Here is a 26,053-nt window from a genome sequence, read left to right as displayed (position 1 = left end):
CCTCCTATTGGACTTTGTGTAGTTATCTGGGATGTATGGGTGAGGCCAAAGCTCCTTTCCATTTTCCAATACCTGTTGTGCCTCTTCAACACTTGAGGAAAATTCTGTTTACAAGATTTCCAAAATATCTGCCCTAGATTTTCTCATTCTTACAACTGCAATCTTCCAGGTGGATGAGAATTCCCATGAACTATCACATGTGAGAAGATGTATGTGCAGAGATGTGCCTTTTTGAAAATACAAAGATACAGAGGGTATGTCTACCAGCCTGGTCCCGGGAAGAGGGGGAGGGCTGGGGGGCATCGGGTGGTTGGCTCGAGCCGTGCCAGGTGCAGGGTCTGCTGGCTGGGTGCTGGCAGGCTTGCACCTGGCACGGGCATCGTAGCCAGCCCGTGCCCCTTTAAGGGGTCCGGGGCCGGGAGGGGGGCAATAGCGTTTCCCTGGTGTTGGCCAGAGTGGCCACCAGGGAAAGCTGGGGAGGGCTAGCCTCCCACTAGTTCGAATTAAGGGGCTACACACCCCTTAATTTGAACTAGTAAGTTTGAACTAGGCTTAGTCCTCGTAGAATGAGGTTTACCTAGTTCGAACTAAGCACTCTGCTGGTTCTAATTAAGTTCGAACTAGCGGAGTGCTAGTGTAGCGCCTATTAAAGTTAATTCGAACTAACGTCCGTTAGTTCGAATTAACTTTGTAGTGTAGACATACCCTAAGTCTGTATGTTCAAGAACTTCTCCTAAATGTTAAGAACTAGGGCCACCAAATTTGGTATGCTGCTTCTTCTTAGGATAACTTAAAGCCAGGGTTTTGTTGTACCAGGATTATGGGTTGTGCATGGAATTTGATTGCTTCTCATAAAATGGAAAGGGAAGAGGCCTGATAAGAAGGAGTTATACTGCACAATGACCACAGAAAGGGGCCAGGGATGGGGACCAGAACAACTATAGACTCACTGGGCCAGCAGCAGGCCAGGGTGGAGAAATGGACAGCTAGCTATTATATATTTCAGAGAGTTTGTCTCTGTATGTGTCTGTCTGACCCCAAACTTAGGGACATGCACTCCTCCTCTGGCAGTTCCCATTGTAAGGCCAGGGTTTAGTTGTACCAGGCCATGGACGGTGCTTCTCACTTGGCCCCAAGCTGCTGCAGGGAGAGAGGAATGGGGTTGTCCTCTCCCCCTGGAGCAGTCTGCATACTGAACAACTCCTCCCCATTCCCACTCCAGAAGAATTATTTAAATTAAGAAAAACAACTTATTTGAGTTAAGGACCTTAGCAATGCCAGGTAAATCTTCTAATAAATAAAACATCAACCTTGGAGATCAGATTGAGCAACATAAGGCCACAACATGATTCTGAGGTTCCAGTCAGTTCCTTGACTTAAAATTTAGGCCTTCACTGTTTTGCCATCTGGTGTAATTTAAAATTGCCTTCTGAAACAAAAGGGAAAAATCTTATTTCTCAGCAAGCCATATGGGATTACTAGGATCATTAAACCCTTGTATATGCCATAATGCCTGGTCCAAAGGGACTGAATAGAATGCAAACATTGTATGATTCGGTATTTATTGGAGTACTGTATTTTTACCATTTCAGACTGGATGCTAGGTATTGGCTTGATGACTACCTAATGATGACAGCTAGTGGTCAAATAAGTTACTTCAGTATCAGTTTGGCTAGGTTAGCTCAAATGCATTTATTCACACTGGTGATGAATTAGGAATGTGTTTCTAATAGCCTTTTATCATGCTGTGTGCCTCTTTCATGTCAGCCTGCCAAATGGTCAAAATCCAGTGGATGTCCTCTCCTCTCATGTTATCAACAGTGCAAAAAAAAGGAGCCTCAGGTCCTGAAAATAATAACCAGAAGATTTATCTCCAGTTGTAAGGAAGAGCTCATGTTTGCCTCAGATGCACACTCAAAAGCCAGTGGCAATGGAAAACTCCACTGAAATGGTAATTCTTTCACTCTTTTAGTGAGAAAGCTGTTCTCCAAACTAGCATACTTTTCTTAACCTAGACATTCGAGTTTTGTCAGTTGTAACAGTGTGCAAACTTCCTTTAAGAACCTTATATATTTATTGTACTGTATGCTGGGAAGGAAGTGACACAACTGACAAAACGCCTATATCTCAGGCATGTCTGTTCTTAAAACACTGCATCAATGCAGCTGTACCAGTGCAGCTGCATTGTTGGAGTACATTAATAAAAACACTATAAACTGACAGAAGAAAGCTCCCCTGTTGGTCTCGTTAATCCACCTCCTGGAGAGGTGTTAGTTATCTTGAGAGGAGAAGCTCTGCCTCTGACATAGTACAGTCTATATAGGGGTTATGTTGACATAACTATGTCACTCGGGAATGATTTTTCACACTACTGAGTGAATTATTATACCAATATATGTCTATGGTATAGACCAGACCCTAGTTAAAGATTAGACACTTGAAGAACAGCTGTGTCAGAGTACAAGGATTTTTAGTTAGTAAGGTTTATAAAGCATATGCAGGAATGGTGAGATTTGCATGAAATTAAATAAAGATAATATAGCAAATGCAAATAAATGTATAAACATATTTTAATTTCAATTCATGATTGCTACATACCCATTACAATGCAGTGATGATGTAAAAACTCAATAGGAAGCAAAGTTTTGTGTGAGTTGGATAACTGTTGTATAAGGGCTATTTATAGCGTGAATACTCAGTTATTTATTTAACTATTCTTGAGAAACAGATATTGATTATGCTTCATTTTATGTATTTATGTTAATAGTATCTCAGAATACTTTTGTATTGGCAGTACTGTCAGTATTGGTCCTTCATTCCATATTCTGACAAGCACATTGTATAGATTTATTTTAAAATCTGCATTATTAATTGAACTACATTGAGGATTCAGTCACTATTGATTTGCATTTCTCCATTATATTTACTAAATAAAAGGAAAGCAAGTTAGAATATCTGTTAAAATTAAAGGCAAGAAAACAACATCATAAAAACACCCCAACCTGGCACCAGATTTTTAATCCTTCAATAACCCAGAGTTCCTAATCCAACTTCATTTAATCTGTCTATGTCTCCTATCTCTTGCTATGACTCAACATGGCCAGACCGTCAAGGCACTGAGGTTTCCCAAAATGGAGCTCATTAAAGTCATATTTTGCAATCCAAGTAATTTTAAAACATGCAAAAGAAGGTTTGCTCATTCTTATTATAAATATTTATTAAATTCCCATTTTATTTTGATGTATATCATGTGGATGATGGCTGGAGTGAGGCAGGGAGTTCCAAATAAGCAAACTTTAGGTATTTTCTTTGCACAGTCTTAAGAAAAGTAGCTTGTTATTTACAGAGCAGAGTTTTTCATGGGACACACAAACCTAGAGCCATAAATCTTTGTAAATCTGTGTGCAGAACTCCCCCTGATATTACTTGCCCTTAATGTAGCAGATTACTATTTTAGCATCATGACAGGGATCATATTTTTATTCTGATTAATTGCCCTTCACCATTTTCTGTAGTGTATTAGGCACAAACATACCTTTCTTCTTCCATATAAATGATTGTGAAAGAGACAACTTGATTTCCTTCATTTATATTCTCTTAAAACAATTGCAAGAACACCCCAACTTGTGTTAACTGCAGTAGTTGTTCAAATATACTTAATGATAATGAAAAGCGGTGGACTGACACAGAGTGAAATCCTTTGTCTACAGAACAGGGACAGCATGGAGAGTGGCAGTGCAAGCTTCTACTAATGTGCTTGAACACTGAGTAGAGAGTCTAAGCAAAAGCTTGACCCTAAGATGTCAAAAGGAGCATTTTATTTTCACACCTTTTTGACTCCTGGCTTTTTGGCGGAGACTACAACTGTGGTGCTAGTCTTTGAAATGTGGAAAATGACAGACCACCAAAGAACTGTCTGAAGGAAAGAATTTTAAGTCATCTGTGGTCTGGCATTGAACTGATAACAAGTAGAAAGGGATTATGTCTAATTTCCAATCATTTGAGCCTTATAGCATCATGATGCCTTCATGACCAAATTCCCAGCATTCCTTTTAGCCTAATCCAAGTGGGATTTTTTAAAGGTGGGTTATTGATTTCCCTTTTTCTTGTCAAAGGATTGGGTAATTAACTATTGCAAACCTTTCCAGTCCAAACGGTATGCTTGTATTTCTTTTCCCTGCTTCGAGCTCTAGTAAACACATTAATCAATATTCATTCTTACCTATGAGAATGATTCAATGCTAGGTCAGGCTTCCTCATCCTCAGGTAGCAGGTTACAAGCTTTGTTTCAATAAAACTGGCAATACTTGAAATATCTTGGGGTGAAGCATTGAAGGGTTTCCCTAAAGCTGCACCTTTACTGCAGAGCTATACAAGAAACAAAAACATAGTTTACTAACATGCAATACACTTCTGTTACGCATCAATATGTTTTCCTGATGAATGAATAAAGTTGACTTTTAAGTGAAATGTACTCTCATTTTAAATATTCATATTAATATAATATAAATGCACACATTATCTATAAATGTAGTATAAAATATACTGTTACCTTTCATTGTACAATACTCCAGGGAAAAGACATTCTAGAAACATATATTAAATGAAAAGTTGAACAAGCACTCTTAGAAAAAATAACCATATTTCCCCATTCACAAAGTAAAAACCTGCTCCCAAGCTCTTTGAATATACTGGGAGTCTCTGGATCAGACACCTAAGCAAGGGGAGCATCAGAAAGCCATTTAGGAATATCAACATACCACAGGAGAGGAGACCTTAGACTAGGCTGCTTTAGCCCTGGTCTACAGTAGGGCTTTATTTCAAAATAACTCCCTTCAGTTCAAATTTATAAGTGGAGTTTCCACACTACCAAGCCCATTATTTCGAAATAAGGGGCTACTTATTTCAAAATCTGTACTCCTGATTTTCTTGGGGAATAACACTAATTTTGAAATAGTGTTAATGTGGATGCTCCAGTGCCTCAATATTGAAATAACTACTTCCCAAATTAATTCGAATTACTCCCCAGTGCTTGCTGGAGCTCTAAGCCAAGGTAGCGTGTCCACATTAACAGAGTTTTCCTTGGACTAATTTTGAGGCTTCCCTGTAGTGGGGACATGCTACTTCGACTTTGTAAAATTGGGAGTTAATAAGTCGAATTTAGTTATTTAGAAATAGTTTCCTACTGTAGATATGGCATCAGTGAATTTTGCAGTTGAGAAATTCCGAGACATAACACAAGGAAACTGGAGGGAAATAAGGAGGCAATTGTCTCTCCCAGTTCCCAGGAAATGGGCAGGATTATTTGCCTTTATGAAAAAAGCCCCATAGAATATAATAAGGATAAAGTCGATAAGCTTGGTTTTATTCCTATTACTCTAAAATCGCATAGAATCTAATACTGAGTACTCTCCTATGCACTGGTGTTTTTAAAAGACTCTTACAGAATTCTGAAGCACAAATATATTTCTTTGTTCAATTATATGAGCTTTTAAAAACCCTATAAAGGGAATAATTTTAAAATAAAGTTCTATAGGACTTTTTTTTATAAGAGCAGTTGTTAAACTATAGAACTTGGAATTGCAGTTCTTGGTTCTGCTTTCAGCACACTTACTTTTTGACCTTAGTTAACTCATTCCTGGACACACTGTGCTTCACTTTCCATGTCTGTAGAATGGTAATAATGATATGTACCTACTATTTTGGGGTCTGTGATGGTTAATCAATGAATGTGCAGTTTGAGGTCTTTAGGGGAAATGCAGAAGAATTATTGAAACAACAAGACTCAAGATGATTGATAACTGTTCTTGGTCTGCCATGGAAATCTCTGATTCTGATTCCATGGTTGACTTGACAGCACCTTCATCAACATGTTGCCCCATTCTTTTTAATGGGATTATAAATGAATTAAAGTACTATTCAACATTAATACAGATGTTAGAATTTGGTCCCATTGGGTGATAAGTCAAGCTGTATTAAACAGAAAGGCTGTGGTAACAATAGACTCTGTTAATAAAAAAACAGAACTTTAGATGTGTGGTGACCACAAGACTTGTCAATAAGCTTCAAGGGCCTCAGATTCCACCAGACATGCAAACAGACTATTAAAAAGAGCTGCCATCCTCAAATGTGTTAGGAAAATAATTGTACAGCTCACCACAGAAAGTTACAGTCCTCAAGTTGAAAGGTACCTGCTACCGTATGTTATACTTAAGGATTCACAGGTGATATGGGTTACAGAGAAAATCAAGATCTCTCCTGCCCCCTTACAAGAACTGCTAAGAGTAGCAGAAAAGAGGTAGTATATCACAGGAACACTAACTGCCCCTTGTTAACAGATCACCTCAATACCTACTTTGCAAGCAAAAAATATTTTGTAAAGATCCCTATGCTTTAAGGGGATGAAGATAACCTGTTCTTCCATTATGATCTGTTTCCTATTATCCTGATCCATCCCCCATTGCAGGTTATACATATTTTTCCATTCAGGGAGCTTTCTTTGCCAAGTGTTAAGATTTACAGTTGATATTTCATAGCTCTTCGTCTGGCCTTGAAGCTCATGCAACTCCAGCCTATGGGAGATAAAGAGAATCTATTTATCTTGTCTCATCCTCCAAGAATTCTCAGACAAGTTCTCTAATGTTTTGGAACCTCAAGGCCTCACTGACTCACTAATTTGAGGGATCTAGATTTTCTGCCAGACTAGTTCATCCTTTACCAGTTTATACGCTGTGTATAAATGCTCCTTTTCTGTGAGGTTGTTCTTAGAGACATTAACATTTATAGCGAATGCTCTACATAAATGAAGGAGTTTAATATTGATTTTAGTGGAATAGCCCTATACAGAAAGAGCCTTATGTCAGAGGTAGCCTTAGGGTGCATCCACACTGTCGGGCTTAACTCGAAATAAGCTACGCAAATAGAGCTACGTCAATCACGTATCTTATTTTGAAACAGCTTATTTCAAAATAGGGAGCATCTACACAGCACTTATTTCGAAATAGAGCACATTTCCTCCAAATTTCCTTACTCCTCATACAATTAGGGTTGCAGCAGTTGGAGTAAGAAGTCCTCCAGCTTGACAGTATTTTGATACTATTTCACAATAACTGCCTGCTGTGTAGACGCAGACTAAGTTATTTCGGAATAGTGTTGCAGTGTAGAATTATCCTTAGAGCAAAACCATGAGAAAGGGAGGAGAGAGGAAATACTGTATCCTTCAAGGTCTCTCATCTGCTATCGAGATGTTGACTCCTGCCTCTGGACAGCCCACGATAGCAGCCTCCATCACGCACTTGTTATATTTTCAAGCAAGCACCATTGGGCTTTCTTCTGGGCTGCCCCTCAATCTTGAGAGGAGCTCCCCATAAGCATTCACAAAACTAACTTATTAGCCTCCCTCACAATCTTTCTTTTCTCTGCTGCCAATAAAAACTTGACAGTTGGGCTGCCAGTACGCTGGGCCTATTGTACTGACCAATATTGAGTCATTGTTTCCTTGTACTGCCCAATCTGTCTGTATGCAGCCATTATTCCTCATCCTATATTTAGATTGTAAGCAAGGATCATCTTTTTTTCTGTCCACAGTGCTTAACACAGTGGCATTCTGGTCCTTCACCTAGGGTTCCTAGGGACTATAGTAACAAATAATAATAATAGTTACAGCTAATATGGTTACAATATGGATGCCTGGAATGCGGGAGGGAAGAGTAAGCTTTGAATCGGACCATTCTGCTTGCAAACCAGAGTCCCGGTGACCTGCTGAGCCTTTCCAGCGGCAGGTTGCTGGTGACTTGTAGGTCTTTCTACCAGCTTGCTGACAGCACAGCTGCACCACAAGCAGAAAGCTGCCACAGTGAGTCAAGCCTGTGTCCAAAGCCCACCACATTCCATATGCTGAACCTCAGGCTCTGAAGCCTGACTCTGAACAACTAAACAGCTATTGTTAGGACTGTAGGACTGTGTAGCATGAGTCCTGCAAGCCAGAGACTGAAGGCATGTGCTTTTACACTCATTGCTGCCACACACTGCTTTCAGTACAGGTGTGTCCTAAGACTGAATAGTGCTTCGCAAGAATTCTCAGAGATTCGTGGGTAGAATTTAAGAACAAAACTATTGTTTGCATATAACGGTGTTTCAAGCTCTCTGATGGACCGGTACTAACCTATCTCAGCAACAGACAATGTAATACACTTTTATTTAGGAAAAAATAACAAGTTTAAACTCTTCCTATGAAAAAATTAGAAACAAAACAACTATGACAAGAGTTAGCTTTTGTGAACAGAGACAATACAGAAGAGTAACTTCTGCCTAGATTACAATAGGGCTGAAATCTTGCCCTCCAGAGTTCAGGTTTGACAATTCTAAACTGCCTTCTGTGCACATTACTATGAGCAAGAACCTTAAAATGGAGGACTGAGTATAGGTTGGTGTATCAGTCCATGACTCACTACCATGGAACCTCCTGCTAGTCACTCCGGGAATTAGCTCAGTCCAGCCTCAGAGCACCCTCTCCTGGTGGTGCTTTGCATGCTAATACCTTTTAGATCTGTTCTCCACTACTCGTCAGGGCCTGCGTCCCTACCAGGTGCCCGTCCCTCAGGATATTGCCCTGTGGCAGCATCCTAATGCTCTGGGGTCCTCCCCTGTCAGGGATCCCCAACCCACAATACCCACTTTCCCTCAATGACCCACTGCAAGTCATCATCTAGGCCCTACCTCAAAGGCAAACTACAGTCTGAAATGGCCACTCATCATTGGCAGGGGTGTGTGGAACCTGCTGCTTTCTGCTGTCCTGGCTGCTTCTCTGCAGCCCTGGTACCTCTGAGCCCCTGTCATTGGGCTTCAGCCTGGGATTTATTCAGGCCTCAGCTCTCCTGGCTCACCCTGCTTTCACCCAGCACTGCTCTGTCCAAGGTACCCCTGCTAACAGGCAGCTAGAGCTGGAGCACATGCTTTTCCTGGCCAGCCATCTTTTTATACAGCCCTGCTGGGCTCTTTTTGACTGCCCCAATCCCTCTCCTGATTGGCTCCTAACCACAGCCTTCTCTCAGAGCAGTTTTAACCCTTTGTATTCCAGAGTGGGACAAACGCCCCATCACAGTTCTCCTCTGTCCATTCCCTCCCCATGAAAATTAGTGACATTGTAATATCTGTTTTAAATGCAATAGTCAATTGTTTTTAGAATGTGCTAAGTCACATTAACAGGCCAATACATCTCTTTAGATAACCAGTGTGGTGCAATAAGCAAGTGCCTCCATGGTTTCATTTTATTTTGCACATTGGTATACTAGAAACAGGAAGGCTCATGCACCAACTCAGACACTTAACACTTATAAGGCTACCAGTCTTTAAAATTCATTTTGTGTGATTGTTTTAAGATGAGTTCCATATTTTACAGACAACAGGGGTCATATAGTTAAGCAGCCCCCTGGTTTAAGGGTGATAAATATCTTCTCTTTCCCTGCTTGCCTCTGCTGAAAGAAGTTGTGCGCATTGTAACACCCATAAGCTTACAATTTTCTATTATCTTGTTACTGGGAAGAGTTATAAATCAGGGAATTGATCACTTGTAACTTTACTCATGGTGCCATATACATCTGCTGAAGCCTGTCTATGGGAAAGACATACTATGTGTGTCTAAAAGATTCAGAGAATTATGTTCACACATCAGTGAACATAAAGGTATCATCAAGTTTCTCAGTGGTTATGCCGCTCAGCTGAATAGGTCATGCTGTGACCTCTGTTAAATTTATGGGAATTGTAGAATTGAGGCTACTCCCTAGACTGCAAGTTCTTGAAGGATAGTGAGAAGGAAGAATCATTCAGGATCCAAACACTGAAATTCTTCAGTTCAGTGTCCTTCTCAAGGTTTCGTTTTATTGCTGATTTGAAAAACCATGTTCAATGCTATAATCCTTCTAAGATCTTTGAAGGAAGCATGAGCCCTGGCAAATATTTGCCAAGTAAGCTTTGACACAGAGAGGCAGACCTTGTGATTAAGGCACTGGCCTAGAACACCAGGGTTCAGTGCCCACTTGTACATATACTTGCTACATATCCTTGGGGGAGATTTTCAAAGAAATAACTGACAGAATGTCCTTTAAACTCTTTGGTCCTCTGTTCCCCATTGGCAAAACTGAAGTAATAATACTTTGTCTTAAAAAACAACTAATAGTCCTGCAGCATCTTAGAGATGTATAAAAAATGTAGATCATATCATGAGCTTTCGTGGGCATAATCCACTTCTTCAGATGAATGGAGTTTAAGGGGTCCAGGTTCCAAATAAATAGCAGAGAAAGAGAGAGAATGAGGAAGGAAAGGAAAGGAGAAAAAATGGTTTTTGAAATTGGCTTGTAATAATACGGAAACTTGGATGTTAACGTTTCCATATAATTACAAGCCAATTTCAAAAACCAGCTTGAAAGGGAAACTGCAGAACTTAATTTCATTTACAAGTCTGATACCTACAATAAAGGTTTAAGCAAAGACCTTAATTGGATTACCCGCTACATTCCACATCCTAATGACAAAAAAAGCCAAACACCAGGTACTTTAGAGTACTTAGAAACCTCTCTATCAGCTTCATTTAGCGTGGATACTATAATTGACAATTCTTTCCCCATTTTTTCTCGTTCCCTTCCCTTCCCTTGCCTTCCCTTCCCTTTCCTTCCCTTCCCCATCCCCTCTCTCTTCATTTTTTATTTGGAACCTGGATCCCTTTGGGTATGTGTAGACTACAGGCTTTTGTCTACAGAGGCTTTGTCAACAGAAACTGTTGACAAAGCTTCTGTTGGCAAAGAGCATCTAGACTACATCCAGTTCTGTCGACATGAGAGCGTAGACACAAAGGACAGTGTAGATGCAATAACACCTTCTGTCAACATAACTCTGTCGACAGAAGGTGTTATTCCTCGTAGAATGAGGTTTACCGCCGTCAACAAAACTAGTGAGTTCTGTCGATGTTAAGTCCACTTTTGTCGACAAAACCCTGTAGTCTAGATACACCCTTAAACTCCATTCATATGAAGAAGTGGGTTGTGCCCATGAAAGCTCATGATATGATCTACATTTTTGTTAGTCTTTAAAATGCTTTAGGACGATTTGTTATTTTTTAAGTTTTTTCAGTTACAAACTAACGTGGCTACTCCTCTGAAAATTTTCAATACTTTGTCTTGTATAGTTGTGTAGTAAATTCTTCAGGGTATGAAGTTTGCTAAGCATTTAGGGGCGGGCAATAATTTTTGCAGAGGGGCCATATGTGGTCACGGCTGGCTCCACCCCCAAAAGGTACAGAGGAAGGGGCAGGGCTGGGGACTAACCTCCCCCCAAAGTTGTCTGGGGCCACAGGCTTTGAATTAAAAACACAGCAAAGGGCTCCTAGCCCTGCCACTTCCATGTTGAGTGGCAGCTGCTCTGGGTTGCTCTGGCTATTTAAAAGGCCCACAGCTCTGGTCCCTGCTGGAGAAGCACTCCGACTGGGAGCCATAAGCCATTTAAATAGGATCCCGAGACCTGAGCCACTGCCTGGAAATTTGTTGGCATGGGCAGCAGGATATAAATTGGAAGTGGCCAGATGCAGCCAGTGGGCCAGATCAAAGTGTTAGGTGGGCCAGATCCGGCCTCTGGCCTCATCTTGCCCAGCCCTGATATAGTGGCTAACGTTATGTAGCCCTGATCTTGAACAAGGCCTCTTCATGCTACTGGAATGTCTCAAGTACAGTGTTGCCATTCTCTATTTTCAAACGTCAAAATCTATGTATAACAGAATGGTTTGAATATTTGACATGTTTATTATTAATTAGTGAGATGAACAGTAAATTAAATAAGCTAATAGTTATTACCATCATTATAAGGAAAACTTGTTCTATGTTAATACAAATAAGAATGGAAAAAACCTGTTTTGAGTCCTCCAAAGTCATGTGGCATTTGGAAAAACATTCAAAAGATGGGAGAAGTCTGGGACAGGTTCCTAGCATTTGCATAGGTGGTGTTCTTTCCTCAAAGTTACGTTACAGAGCACAATTTGCTTTTAATGCTGAACTGGGAAAACTTGGGGTACTTTTTACAAAAGATTTTTGTGCCATTTTGGGTCTCTGGAAATCTTTGTGTGTCTAGAATTTTTATAGGTGCTATAAAGTTGAAGAAAACAATTTAAACAGTTGAAGTTTTATAGCCATTCTAGGATTCAAAAATAAAAAGCTGAAACGTACCATTTTATGTTCGGCACATATGACAGACAGTATTTCTACTTTCAAAACATTTACTTTCAAACCAACATAGGTACAGGCTACCTGAGAATACTTAGCCAGAGTACACTGAAGGGAGAGCTATGCAATGCAATGGTGCTCAGTGTCTGAATAGTTGAAGAACAATATTTTAAAATTTTGGTATGGCAATCTATAATTGTGGTCCCACTGTACATACACATAGCAATAGACATAAGAACATAATAATGGTCATACTGGGTCAGAACAAAGGTACATCTAGCTCAGTTTCCTGTTTTATGACTGCAGCCAATGCCAACTCCCCTGTCACTCATTCTCAGTTTCTGACAGAGACAGTTTCAAATGTCATTCCTAGCCATCCTGGCTAATAGCTTGATGGATCTATCTTCCATGAATTTATCTAGTTATTTTTTGAACACTGCATAATATCCTGGTCTTCACATGTCCTCTAGCAAGGAGTTCCACAGGTTGACTGTGTGGTGTGTGAAGAAATACTTCCTTTTGTTTGTTTTAAGCCTATTATCTATTAATTTCACTTGGTGGCCAGTGTTCCCTTCCAAGATTCACCACAGCACAGCATCACAGGTGATTAATCAGCCCCGCCCAGTCAGTCAGCTCTGTGCACCTGAGCCTCTGACTGGGCGGGGCTGATTAATCACCTGTGAAGCTGTGCAGCTTAGAGGGAATGCTGTTGGTGACCCCTAGTTCTTGTGTTATGAAAACAAGTACATAACTTTTCCTTATTTAATTTCTCCACATCAGCCTTGATTTTATAGACCTCTATCATATCCTCCCTTAGTCTCTTCTTTTCTAAGATGAAAAGTCTCAGTCTTTTTAATCTCTCTTCCTATGGCACCCATTCCAAACCCCTAGACCCAATGGGCATGCCAAAGAGTTTACTATGTAAATAGGCAAGACAAAGGGTGGGAGATAGGAAATATCTCTATTTTACAGCTGGGAAACAGGTTAATTACATTATACACTCTTCAGTGCAAAGACTGTCTCTTACTATATGCATTGGATGTATAGATCCTAACACATGTAGTCTGAGGTCTCCAGATGCTACAGTAATACAAAGTGATATGTCCAAGGTCACAGAAGAAGTTTGTTACAGAAAGAAATGCAACTTAGATCTCCTAAATCCTAATTCAGTGCCACAAAACCATGATCATTCCAAGTACTGTGTTCAAGAGCGCCATCATACTTCAGGAAAGATGTGGTAGGTGAGGTAATTTCTTTACTGGGCCAACTTTTGTTGATGAGAGAGGAAATTAACTCAGAGTGTCACTGCTAAACAGGGGCACCTTCAGGATACACGGGGTCCTACACAATACTGTTAAGCTAGTGTCCCATGCAGAAAATGACGATTTTTTAGAGATGTGATTTTATAATCCTCAGTACCACTCTAATGAAATATTGTAAAGCAAATTTTAAATAAAAGCCCTGTAGACTAACACAGTAAGTTCAGAAACTGACAGTCTATGCCTGGGGTTTGCAAATGCCTGTTAAATGGCTTCATTACCACTTGAATGGCTTTTTCACAGGTTCAAAGTTCTGCTAATAGGTCTGGCAGGCTTTTTTGCTTTTAAGTTAACTAGACCCTCTCTAGAGGGAGCAGAGCCACAGAACAGGGATAGGAAGAGGTGGTAGACATTAAAACCCAGTGGTGCCCCAGGTTTTTTATGCCCGAGGCAACTGCATATTCTGCGCATGAGTAAGGACGGCCCTGCTGTTAACTACAAGATAGAACAGATTGTTTGGCATACGTAGTTAACATATTTCAAGGGGCTATTCAAGAAAGGGCAGGGGTTGAGGGAAGCATCTGTGGGAAGTTGTTAGCAGATTTCAGATTGTTATAATAAGCCATAAATCCAGTGTCTCTAGTTAGTCCATGATTTTTAGTATGAACACTTTTCAAAAATAATCACTCTTTATCTGACCTATCAGTCCTCACTGAGGGCACGGATTAGCTTTCAGGCTGCACTTCCCTTCCATCCCCAGACCAAATTCTTTGAATGTATCCAGGTCACAGGCCAGCTGAGTTGCATTGTGCATACATGTTGTGCATACATGTTCTCATCTTCAAAGGAAACCTGCACAAAACTTTCAAAAGACAAGTCTGGGAATTGAATTCATAACTGGGCTAGACAGTAAAAACCATGAACTGAATGGAGACAGTCAATGTATGGCTTGTTACAACAATCTGTCACCCACTAACAACCCCCGTTACTAGCCCTTCCTTTCATCCCTATGACTGCGTGGGTGTGAATGTCACACTTCACCTTGAAAGATTCTTTAACATCTCTTTGTTCCACCTTGAATTTAGCAGTGACAGTCTGAGTTAGGCTATGTCCACATTACAAACTTAAGTCAACATAGTTGACATACAGCCACCAGTGTAGTTAAACCACGGTTGAATGTCCGCACTACCCTTCTGGTGTAGGCAGAGCACTGTAGCAGCTCTTGCACTGACACAGAAAGCAGTACATTATGGGCAGCTACTTCACTGTGCAACTGACCACAGGGTGTTTTGACCTAGAACATTTCCTCAACTCCCATCCCCTTTTACCCCTTCTCTACTTATGCTACATCGATGACATCTTTATGATCTGGACGCATGGTCAAGAGACACAGGAGACATTCCACAGAGATTTCAACAACCTACACCCCACCATCAACCTCAGCCTGGACCATTCTACACGAGAGATCCATTTCCTGGACACCACAGTACAAATCAACAATGGAATATTAGACACCACCTTCTACAGAAAACCCACTGACTCATACAGTTACCTACATGCTTCCAGCTCCCATCCGATCCATCATCTATAGCCAAGCCCTTCGATACCACCGCATCTGCTCTAATCCCACTGACAGAGACCAGAAACTTCAGGATCTCTACCAAGCATTTATAAACATCAACTACCCACCCGGAGAAATAAAAAAGCAAATTGAAAGAGCCAAACGCATACCTAGAAACCATCTACTACAAGACAGACCCAAGAAAACCAACAATAGAACACCACTTGTCATCACCTACAGCTCCCAACTTAAACCTGTCCAACACATTATCAATAAATTACAGCCTATACTGGAACAGGACACTAAACTCCAAGAAGCTCTGGGAGACAGACCCATAGTCTCCTATAGACAACCACCTAACCTCAAGATGATTCTTACCAACAACCACAGGACATACCACACTAATACCAACCCTGGTACCTTTCCTTGCAACAAACCCCGTTGCCAGCTTTGTCCACATATTCACTCTGCTGATACCATTATTGGACCTAACCAAGTGAGTTATAAGATCAAGAATACATATTCCTGTGCATCCAGAAATATAATTTATGCTATCATGTGCCAAAAGTGTCCGTCTGCTTTGTACATTGGACAAACGTCTCAGACACTTCGCCAAAGGATCAATGCCCACAAAACAGATATTAGACAGGATCACAAAGAAAAAACAGTTTCTTGCCATTTCAGCCAGAAAGGACATTGTCTCAACAACTTAATTATCTGCATCCTGCTTCAGAAGCCTTTTAAATCTGCACTTGAAAGGGAATCCTCTGAACTGTCATTCATGCTAAAATTCGACACTCTACGTGTGGGTCTCAACAAAGACACCAGTTATCTTACCCATTACAAAGATAGCTTCCCCAATTATCACCTCTAATACCATTAGCTCACAGACATTTACCTTCCTCCCCCTGCCCCCGCATCCCCCTTCTGTTCTGAAATTTGATTTTTCCTTTTCATATGTGTTCTTTTTCTTTTAATTGTATCCTTTGGTATATATGGTTGTGACTATTTTCTTCCACTATTTGATCTGAGGAAGTGGGTCTGGCCCACGAAAGCTCATCATCTAATAAAACATCTTGTTAGTCTTTAAAGTGCTACATAGTTCTGTATTTTGTTTGGGAAAGGCTTGTAATTCCTCACTGTGGTGGTTCGGCAACACATGATGCAGGTTTCTCAATCCCATCATTCCACTAGGACATCCTATACTGTTTTTCAACCTGGATGTTATAAGTATAAGTCTATAAAAGGAGCTCAATGGGGGAACTATTTGGCTGAGAATAGTAAACACAGCCTTAGTTTCTCGGGGTATGTCTATACTACAGCACTAATTCGAACTAACTTAGTTCGAATTAGTTAATTCTAACTAAGCTAATTTGAATTAGTGCATCTAGACCAAAAAACTAGTTCGAATTAGCGTTTTGCTAATTTGAACTAGCATGTCCACACTGAGTGGACCCTGAACCGAGGTTAAGGATGGCTGGAAGCAGTGCCGGCAGGGCATCAGATTAGGACTTAGAGCATGGAGCTGCTGCATCAGGCTAGCCAAGGGCTGTGCTTAAAGGGACCCGACTCCCACCCCAGACAGACAGTGCTCAGGAGTTCCCCGCTTGCAAAGCAGTCCTGGCTTGGAGTGCCCTGAGTGCCCACACTCGGCACATCACAGAACTCGGCCATCTGCCTGGCTGCACTTCCCACAGGCTGCCATCCGGGGGGGGGTGTCAATCGGGGGGCTGCAGGAGAGCTTTCACCCCGAGGAGCCCGCAGAGCCACCCCAGTCCTCCCCATCAGGGGCTTGTAACCCATTCCTCCCTCACCTCCTTCCACTTACCCCTCCCTAGCCCCCTTTTCTGATGTACAAAATAAAGGACACGTGTGTTCAAAAATAGAAACACTCTTTATTGAACAGAACTCAGGGAGACTGGGAAAAGGAGGTGGGAGAGGGGAAGAGAGAGGGTGGGAGAGGGGAGGGCAACTAAAATGATCAGGGGTTTGGAACAGGTCCCATATGAAGAGAGGCTAAAGAGACTGGGACTTTTCAGCTTAGAAAAGAGGAGCCTGAGGGGGGATATGATAGAGGTCTATAAAAGCATGAGTGGGGTTGAGAGGGTGCATAAAGAAAAGTTCTTCATTAGTTCCTATAATAGAAGGACTAGAAGACACCAAATGAAATGAATGGGAAGCAGGCTTCAAACTAACAAGAGAAAGTTGTTCTTCACAAAGCAAATAGTCAACCTGTGGAACTCCTTGCTGCAGGAGGCTGTGAAGGCTAGAACTATAAAAGAGTTTAATGAGAAGTTAGATAAATTCATGGAGGTTGGGTCCATGGAGTGGTTTTAGCCAGGGGGTAGAAATGGTGTCCCTGGCCTCTGTTTGTGGAAGGCTGGAGATGGATGGCACGAGACAAATGGCTTGTTCGTTGTCTTCAGTCCAACCCCTCCAGGGTACCTAGTGTTGGCCGCTGTCGGCAGACAGGCTACTGGGATAGATGGACCTCTGGTCTGACCCAGTACGGCCATTCTAAGCTCAGGGCTCAGGGTCGGGGGTCTCACTGGACCATCCTGATTTTCATGCACACCTGCTCCTGGGTGGCCAGGCTGGCAGCTATCCTGCCCTAGACATCCACTTTCCTGTGCCTAATGTAGAGGTCATGGATGAGGTCCACGATGTCCGCACTAGACCAGGCGGGCGCCCGCCTCTTGCGGCCCTATGCAGGCTCCCGGGAGCCACCAGCCTGGTCCTGGGAAGAGGCGGAGGTTTGGGTGGCAGCGGGTGGCTGTCTCGTGCCGTGCTAGGTGCAGGGTCTGCTGGCTGGGTGCTGGCAGGCTTGCACCTGGCATGGGCACCGTAGCCAGCCCGTGCCCCTTTCAGGGGTCCGGGGCCGGGAGGGGGGCAGAAGAGTTTCCCTGGTGTTGGCCAGAGTGGCCACCAGGGAAAGCTGGGGAGGGCTAGCCTCCCACTAGTTCGAATTAAGTGGCTACACAGCCCTTAATTCAAACTAGTTAATTCGAACTAGGCGTTAGTCCTCGTGGAGTGAGGTTTACCTAGTTTGAATTAAGCACTCCGCTAGTTCGAATTAAGTTCAAACTAGCGGTTTGCATGTGTAGCGCCTATCAAAGTTAATTCGAACTAACGTCTGTTAGTTCGAATTAACTTTGTAGTGTAGACATGCCCTCAGACCTGAAGAAGAGCTCTGTGTAAGTTCAAAATCTTGCCTTTCTCCCCAACAGAAGTTGGTCCAATAACAGATATCACATCACCCGCCTTGTCTCTCTGATATCCTGGAACAGACATGCCTACAACAACAGCGCATCATACTGCATGTCCATTAGCTGGCAGTACAAACACTGCAATTTCATCCCAGGAATTGTCATTTACGGAAGGCTACTTCCAGGAATTGCTTTCAAAACTTGGCAGCACCCCATGCTGTTTATGGCTTGACCATCACAACCTTCATAAAAACTAGATTTCTTTTTCTTAAAAAAATTGCCTCATGAAACCTATTAGTATATTCTGTCCAGTCTCACTTTCCAAGCAAAATGATAGGAAATCAACATGATGAACTAATTAACAGTGGCATAGAATAATCCATTAAAATCAGTGTGGATGGAAAAAACAAGGAAAGCATAGTTTCTTAGTGATGTCATTGGTCAGAGCCCAACTTTCCTCCTTAAATTCAACATTTTTCCTCCTTAAGTTAAAAAACTTTATTGTTATATTTGTGTAAATAACTTTATGCACAATAATTTGAAAGTGTCATATAATATTTAAATCATTTTTAAAATCTGTTTGCAGCTATCACATAAGAGGAGCTAAATTCACTTGGCTTTCACAAGCTGTTTTGCCATACATGTTTTTTATAGTGTATGAATGGGGATTCGATTGTCTATTATGTAGATACTGCTGGCAGTGAGCAAGATACACCTGTGACATGCAGAACTCTGAAAGGTTATCTCTGATACTTCAGGACAGCTTCACTATTCAGGAAGGGAACCGAAGCACATGTGTTAGTACTTCTCTCAGCCAGAGTCTAAAGCTGAGAGAATGTCTGTCACTTCAACAATTAAATGTATGTGAATGGATGGGTAGCAGCGTAGGACTGAAAGTAAAAAATTCACAGCCAGCTCCAGATTTCCAACTCCCCCATACATTTGAGGGTATGTGGAAGTGGATCGTTGGTTCAGCCCCCTACAAAGATGGGTGCTGTTTGCAGAATTCAGATTTCAAAAGCTGAAAAAACTCAGGGGACACTTGGATCACATATTTCAATTTGTGTTCATGTCTAGTTGGCTATTATAAGACAGTGGCTACGCTATGGAATATAATTTGACGAGAAGAATGCTCATCTACAATAAACCTACAGTCCTTGCAGCAGTCTCACCCATTAGTCATGCCTGTCTATTGTCCTACTTTCAGTCCAAAGTTCTACCCCATTTGTAACACACAGCTGGTGCTGTTATCATAAATTATTTATGCAAGAAGTGTTAAATCAGGATACTAAGTTTTCAGAAAGTGTTGCCATTGTGCAGAAATGAACCCACCATCCTATTAACTTGTGTGTACTCCTATAAAACTGTGCCCTTCATTAGGCATCATTATTTCACAGTACATTCCAGATGCGAATATTGCCAAGATAAAAGGTATGATCAGGGAAGCAGAAACCCACAAGCTCTGCAATTAAACCTATATTATTGAATCAATATACCATGATGGTTCCAAAGGAGCTATTGTGGTCTGAGCAAGGCAATCTCTTTTATAGAGCATCTTGTCTTGTGGCACTCTCTGATCTACCTTAGCTGGTATCACACTCATCCACAGTATGAGATGTTAGTCTTGTTAAGGAATGGATTCACCCTACTAATGCACGGAATTGGAAATTTCTGTACTTACTCTAATCTCTGTCAGGGCTGACTACACCATTATCTTCCCTGTCAACCAGGCTTGTAACCAAGTGGTCCTCTTCAGCTTTGCTCCCTCCTCTCTTGATTCCTTCAGCCTCCATTATTCTGGTTTCCGGATACGTACATCCCACACATTCAGTCTACCCAAATGCAACCGTTCAATTGATGTTCTTTTCTTTCAATCTGACCTTCTTGTCCCCAGCCAACTATTCATGGAATAACCCACCTCACTCTCACTATACCAGTCCTCACCTTCTTTTCCATTTAAATCCCACCCAAGGACACCGTGGCAGTTTAACGCTAGGATCTCCCTACTCCCACTTAAAAGTCCCATCTCAGGATTTCTTTCACAAGAACCTAACCTGCTCCCAGTGGTATCTATCCACTGCATGTCCCCTGCTTCCTCCAGGGGATTCTATTTTGCTCCCAGAGGTTTCTTCTATCAGATCTCTCTTATTCTCATAGGTGCCAACTCTGGGGGATGCGCGGAGACTGATGCACTCCCAAGAAAAAAATGGTGGGTGCCAATGGCAGTCTGCTGATCAGCTCCTCCCTTCTCCCCTAGTGCCCCAGAGTGGCCCTAGACTAGCTGCCAGCAACTGGCACCCTAGGCGAACCATGCAATTGGTGCCCCCACCTCCAAACCCCCCAATAATATTGAGCCACCACTTAGTGCCCCATTGCACCCTATATAACTCGGTAACCTAGGCGACCACCTAGTTCGCCTATATGGATGGGCCACCCCTGTTAGTGCCTCCTGCCTGCTGTGATTAGCTGTTCCATGAAGTAAGGGGGCATCAAGGGCCAGGCCTGCTCAGGAGAAGGGCAGAATGGAGTGGGAAGAGGGAGGGTGGAGGTGGAGTGGAGGAGGTGCAGAAGTGGGAAGAGGTGACGTTGGGATATGGGTCTGGAGGAAGGGGTGGAGTTAGGCAGGGTCTGGGGCAGAGCAGCGGTGAAGCACTCCCCAACCCATTAAAAAGTCAGTGCCTCTGTTCTTACTCCTTTCCTAGAGGCTAGTTTCTGCCTCTTGGACTCTTAGGTCTGGAGGCCTATACTGGCTCTCTTTCTGGAGCCTAATAAGAGGAGCTTCCCCAGGGTCCCTAACAGTGTCCTTGGGGAACTCACTGTCAACACCAAGCCCTCATCCAGGGCTTTCCCCCACAGAGGCCCTCTCTACCCTCTGTGGGCTCCTTGCAGCCTATGACAATTGAAAGCCTTCTGTAAGGAGAACACAGATGGGCTTCCCTTCCTGCCAAGCAACTTTTCCTTTATACTGATGTAGCAGCCCTCTTCTAGCTCAGCTGCTCCCTTTCAGTTTCTAAAGAGGCACCAGCTAGAGCCCCTGACTGCTCCCAAGTGTGGCCCACAGTGTTATTATGGGCCAGTTAAGTCCTAATTATTCTGAAGGGGCAATGGCTCCATGACACAGCTCAAGGGCAAGGACTCCATTTTATTCTTAACCTCTGCAGGGAGAGTTTGCCTTTGAGAATACAGTTTTGTGATTAGCCGTCATCTGATGTGGTGTCTGGTATTTGGGGCTACAGGCTGCCAACTCAAATGCTGGCCTGAACATAACAATAAGTAGGGCTCAACAATTAAGGTAATCTACTCGCCCGTGGTGAGTAGATTATAGCCCGGCACGGCACCGCAGCGCGGTCAGCGCATGCACAGCATGCTGAACCACGCGGCTGGTGAGCGGGACTCGCTGCACCTCCGCAAGCCCTGACAATAAGTAGCTTTCAGATCAAGTATTGATCATGGGCCAACCCCAGTTAACTTGAGATCTGACATGAACATTAAACAAAGAAGGAAGGGACCAGGCTACATCACTCTTTTGACACCAGGGGATTAGCTACCGCTATATGCAAATGCACCAAACCAAGTCATAAGGTAGTATCAATGAGAAACGGAACTAATTGTGTCACTTGGAGGGCCAACTCACTAGAACTGGCAAATGGCAATCATTTGTGGAAGTTATTTTGAAGCAGTGTCAGCATATCACGCTAACGTTAGTTGGACAGCCAGCCTCTCTTGCTTCCACAACTTCAGTAATGTGTGTGGTATGGTAAATTCGAAAGAGAACATTGCTCTGAATACTGCTGTCAGTGTGAAGCATTAGAAACCTGGCAATCTCACTTGCATTATCAACAAACAAAACCAAAGCCCTCCCCCACAGCATCCAGAGCCCGAATACACCCACCCACGCCTTTCATTGTCTGCTTCACACATGTGTATAGCTTTTCAGCACTTATATTCATCCTACTCCTGTTCAGCCCTGGAGAGTGTGAAATAACAAATGGGTTTGGTAAGAGCTGTCACCGTCTACTGTCTGCGTCTGCTGGTGTGAATCTCTAAATGGAAATAAAGTACTTTAATAACATTTTCTCTGAACTGTCCTCATAGATAAAGTTACCTTCCAATCAGTCTATGAACACTTACCAACTCAGAGAGCCCACTTCAGCCTGCTTCTTCAGCTCTCTTCTCGGAGGAGTCTGTATAAGTGTGCAGCAATTTGATTTAAAGACTCTTCAGGTAGAAAATACTAAAACATAACACCCTCAACCATTACCACCACCTGTCTGTGCTATGTAATCTATGCTGCTGATATTTAGACTTTCTCCGTCCTTACCCACATGGGAGTTCTTCCTACAAATTAAGCTGAATGTCACCATGTTTCCAAGCCATTTTGCCTCAGCCACAAATTAAACAACAACCCTTATGCCCTATTATGCACCTTCCAGACAGTGGTCACTAGCCCAGGTGCTCTGATTAATTGTGTCAACATGTAAATTCCCAGACACTGGTGACAGGGAACTTTTTATGGGAGCACCTTGATAGCATGAATGAGCCAAAGCAGAACTAGCTTCAGTTCTTGGCTGTGTCAACCACTTTCTGTGTAAACCTGGGAAAGTCACTTAATCACTCTCTTTACTTCCCTGTCTGTAATTTTAGGGACAAATATGCTTCACCATATCCCTGGGAGACAGTGAAGGCACTTGCCTTAGTGTCTGTGAGGGGCTCAGGTAATATGTTGATAGGGACATAAAAGTACCTACCATAGATCAAGGCTCACACTTTTACCCTTGCCTTTGTGCAATGACTTGGGAAGAAGGTAAGTCAGGCCTATGGAATTAGGTGGGGTTGGTGTTTTGGGGTCTCTTTGAATTATTGAGATGACTATGACTAATCTAGCAATTGTCTGGCAGTTTGCAATTGGTGAATCACCCATAACTGGTGTTTCACTGAAAACACTCTCAGAAGTGGGCTGCGTGACTTATAAATGCAGGTAATAATATATTACTTAAAATAAATTAGTCAAAAGCCATAACAGGACCTTCTTATTGTTGGAGCCACCGCATTTCAGTGCAACATTTAAGAAAGTTTAGAGGTTGTTCCATCCTACTAAACAGGAGAGAACCTTCCCAGCCCGCAAGGTCTATAAGCTGTCTATTCAAACACAACCACCTGCTATTGTACTTATGTTTCTGCCTTTACTCTAGTAGCTGAGTACTTCAGAATCTTTAATATATCGATCCTCATAACAATCCTGTGAGGTAGGGACGTACTAGCATCCCGTTTTGTTTTCCAGGAGTCCTAGAAACTAAAAGATCACACGGGAAGCTTGTGGAAGCAAGGAATTGAACCCGTATCTGTGGCTACTGTGCCAACCATTGGTCTACCCTTCCTTTTCTGTATGATGCCTTCTGTGAGACCACTATATGGACCACATCATAGTGATATATTTACCTGTGTCTCATACAGAACAGCAGAAGATTCAGCTGTAAGTGACAGATAAAGGTGACTTCTTTTTACAACTATTATTTTTCTTATTAATATTTCCAATGAAATAGGAAAATACTGTGCACTTTTGAATACATGTCACCTCCAGGTAAATAATTTAATAGCATATAAGGATGATAGTTAGAATTAATTATAAAATAAATGATCTGCTTTGTTCTGAAATGATAATAAAATATCTCCTGTCCCTTCTGGGATAGGGATTTTGCTTTGGTACACATCTGGCTGGGGAAGTACATTCTTTTATGGATTCATGTACAGTATAGCATTCCAAATAAGTAATATCGGCTCAAACAAGAAGTAGGGCAGAGAACGATTCCTTGTGCAGATTTTAGCTCTACCATGGTGACAGGCACTCTAGAAATGCCTGGAAGACATAAAGATTCAAATTCAGTGATGAAAAGATAAGGGAATTACCCTTACAACAGAATCTCACTCCATTCCACAAACTAGATTTGATCCATCTGTAAGTTTCACATCCCTGATTAAAAATCTTCTGCAGCAACAAAAAACAATAGTAGTAGTGAGGGAAAAAAATCAATGTATTGACTTTGCAGTCTGTCAAGGCTCCTTCCCCACTCTGGCATGATAAATGCAGAAGTGGGGGCCTGCAAAAGTACCCCAAAACCTTATCTTTCTAGGCTTTGGTAAAAAACTTCCCCCCAAAATCTTAACAACCTAGATTTTGGGGATAAAAATTCCACTGCCACCACCCAAATAATGATAAGAAAATCAGGGGAGAGATCACTTGGAAAATCTCACCCCTAAAGTACAAACCAGGACACAAAAATTAACCAATTCCAGGTTAATAAAAAGAAAAGAGTAAGAACTTTTATTAGCACCATAATATTCCTGTTGCAAACATAATGACTAGATGGAAAAGTAACAAAGTAATATATTCATGTGTGTCTAGACTACAGGGTTTTGTCGACAAAAGTGGACTTTTGTCGACAAAACTAAACCTGCGTCTACACTACTGCTGAGTTCTGTCGACATACCGTCGACAGAACTCAGCAGTTTTATCGACGCTGGTAAACCTCATTTTACGAGGAATAACGCCTTCTGTCGACAGAGTTCCGTCGACAGAAAGCGTTATTGCATCTAAACTGTCCTTTGCGTCTACACTGCCATGTCGACAAAGCATCTTGCTTTGTCGACAGAACTGAATGTAGTCTAGACGTTCTTTGTCGACAGAAGCTTTGTCGACAGTATCTGTCGACAAAAGCCTGTAGTTTAGACATACCCATGGAGAGGAAACCCACCAAGGGGCAGGCGCTTAATTATCAAGGAGAGCAAAACCCATTTTTAAATGCATAGACATCAGATCCCATTTCCCAAACCATAAAACAATAAAACCTAACAGATTTATCTAAACGTTACCCTACTTACAGGAGAGTGAAGAGTCTATTCTTGGAGGGAGACATTCTGTCTGACTCCCTCAGTAGCTACAGAGAAACTGCCCCAGAGACAAAGGAGGAAAAACCCTAAAATTCCTTTGTCCCAGTTTGAAATTCCTAGCTACATTCCTATTGGCCAACTCTAATTGGCTTAGGTATGTTAACCCCTTATTCCCCAGGCTCCTGGCTAACCCTCATGATTATGACACAGGGTAAACCTGGGAAACATTTAGGGACTAGCTTTGTTACTAGAGGATGAAAACTCCTGGAGAGTAAACTTAACATCTTGATTCTAGGCATGTTGGAGCAAGGGCTATTTTTTACTTCTTGTCTCTGCAGTGCTAAGCACAATGGGTCCTTGATCTTTGGATGGGGTTCCCACATGCTGCTGGAATGATGATGTTAAAAAAATCAGGGTCTGATTTCAGATCTGCAAAGCAATACAGTACAGAGGCTGACTTTTTAGTGGGATTTTGCAGCTCATAGGGATCAGACTGTGGCTGGCTTCTTAAGGGATACAATGTGGAGGGGTTGGAGAAATATTATGGAGATGCCCTCTCTTCTCTTTCATGCCTCTGAATGAATTAGCCACAATTGTAGTCTCCTATATACTCCCTGGGACACCAGACATGCCCTAAGGGACAGGAACACAAGGAGAAGGCAGCACATGGCTGCCCCCGTCCCTCCAAAGCAGGCAAGGAGAGTTAACTGGCTGCAGAAAAGAACATGTCCAACATGTATCCAAGCAGGGTGCCGTGGGTGCACTCCCTTAGAGCTTTAGCAGACACCGTGCACAATGCCTCCCAAGGAGCCCATTGCAGCTGAGGGGTCTTACACTATCTCCATGCAGGCCAGCGGTGCCTAGCAGACACTATCTGACCACATTATTTCAGATTAACCTGCTGTTTTTTTTGTAAGTTTTGCAGCCATT

General features: G+C 42.2%; 1 protein-coding gene across 1 annotated transcript in view; it reads right to left on the bottom strand.

Annotated features, from left to right (window-relative positions):
- Positions 1-26,053, bottom strand: part of SPATA16 (spermatogenesis associated 16) — a 162,023-nt gene that overhangs the window by 99,290 nt on the left and 36,680 nt on the right. Inside the window, exon 3 of the mRNA XM_025190469.3 lies at positions 4,223-4,368. Coding sequence (XP_025046254.3) covers positions 4,223-4,368 — 146 coding nt within the window. The remainder of the gene's footprint in view (positions 1-4,222; positions 4,369-26,053) is intronic.

Source organism: Pelodiscus sinensis, chromosome 10 (genome assembly GCF_052426305.1).
Source record: "Pelodiscus sinensis isolate ZL-2025 chromosome 10, ASM5242630v1, whole genome shotgun sequence".
In the NCBI taxonomy this organism is placed as follows: domain Eukaryota; kingdom Metazoa; phylum Chordata; order Testudines; family Trionychidae; genus Pelodiscus; species Pelodiscus sinensis.
The sequence above is the reverse complement of the archived record's forward strand: the minus strand, read 5'-3'. Positions and strand labels throughout refer to the sequence as shown.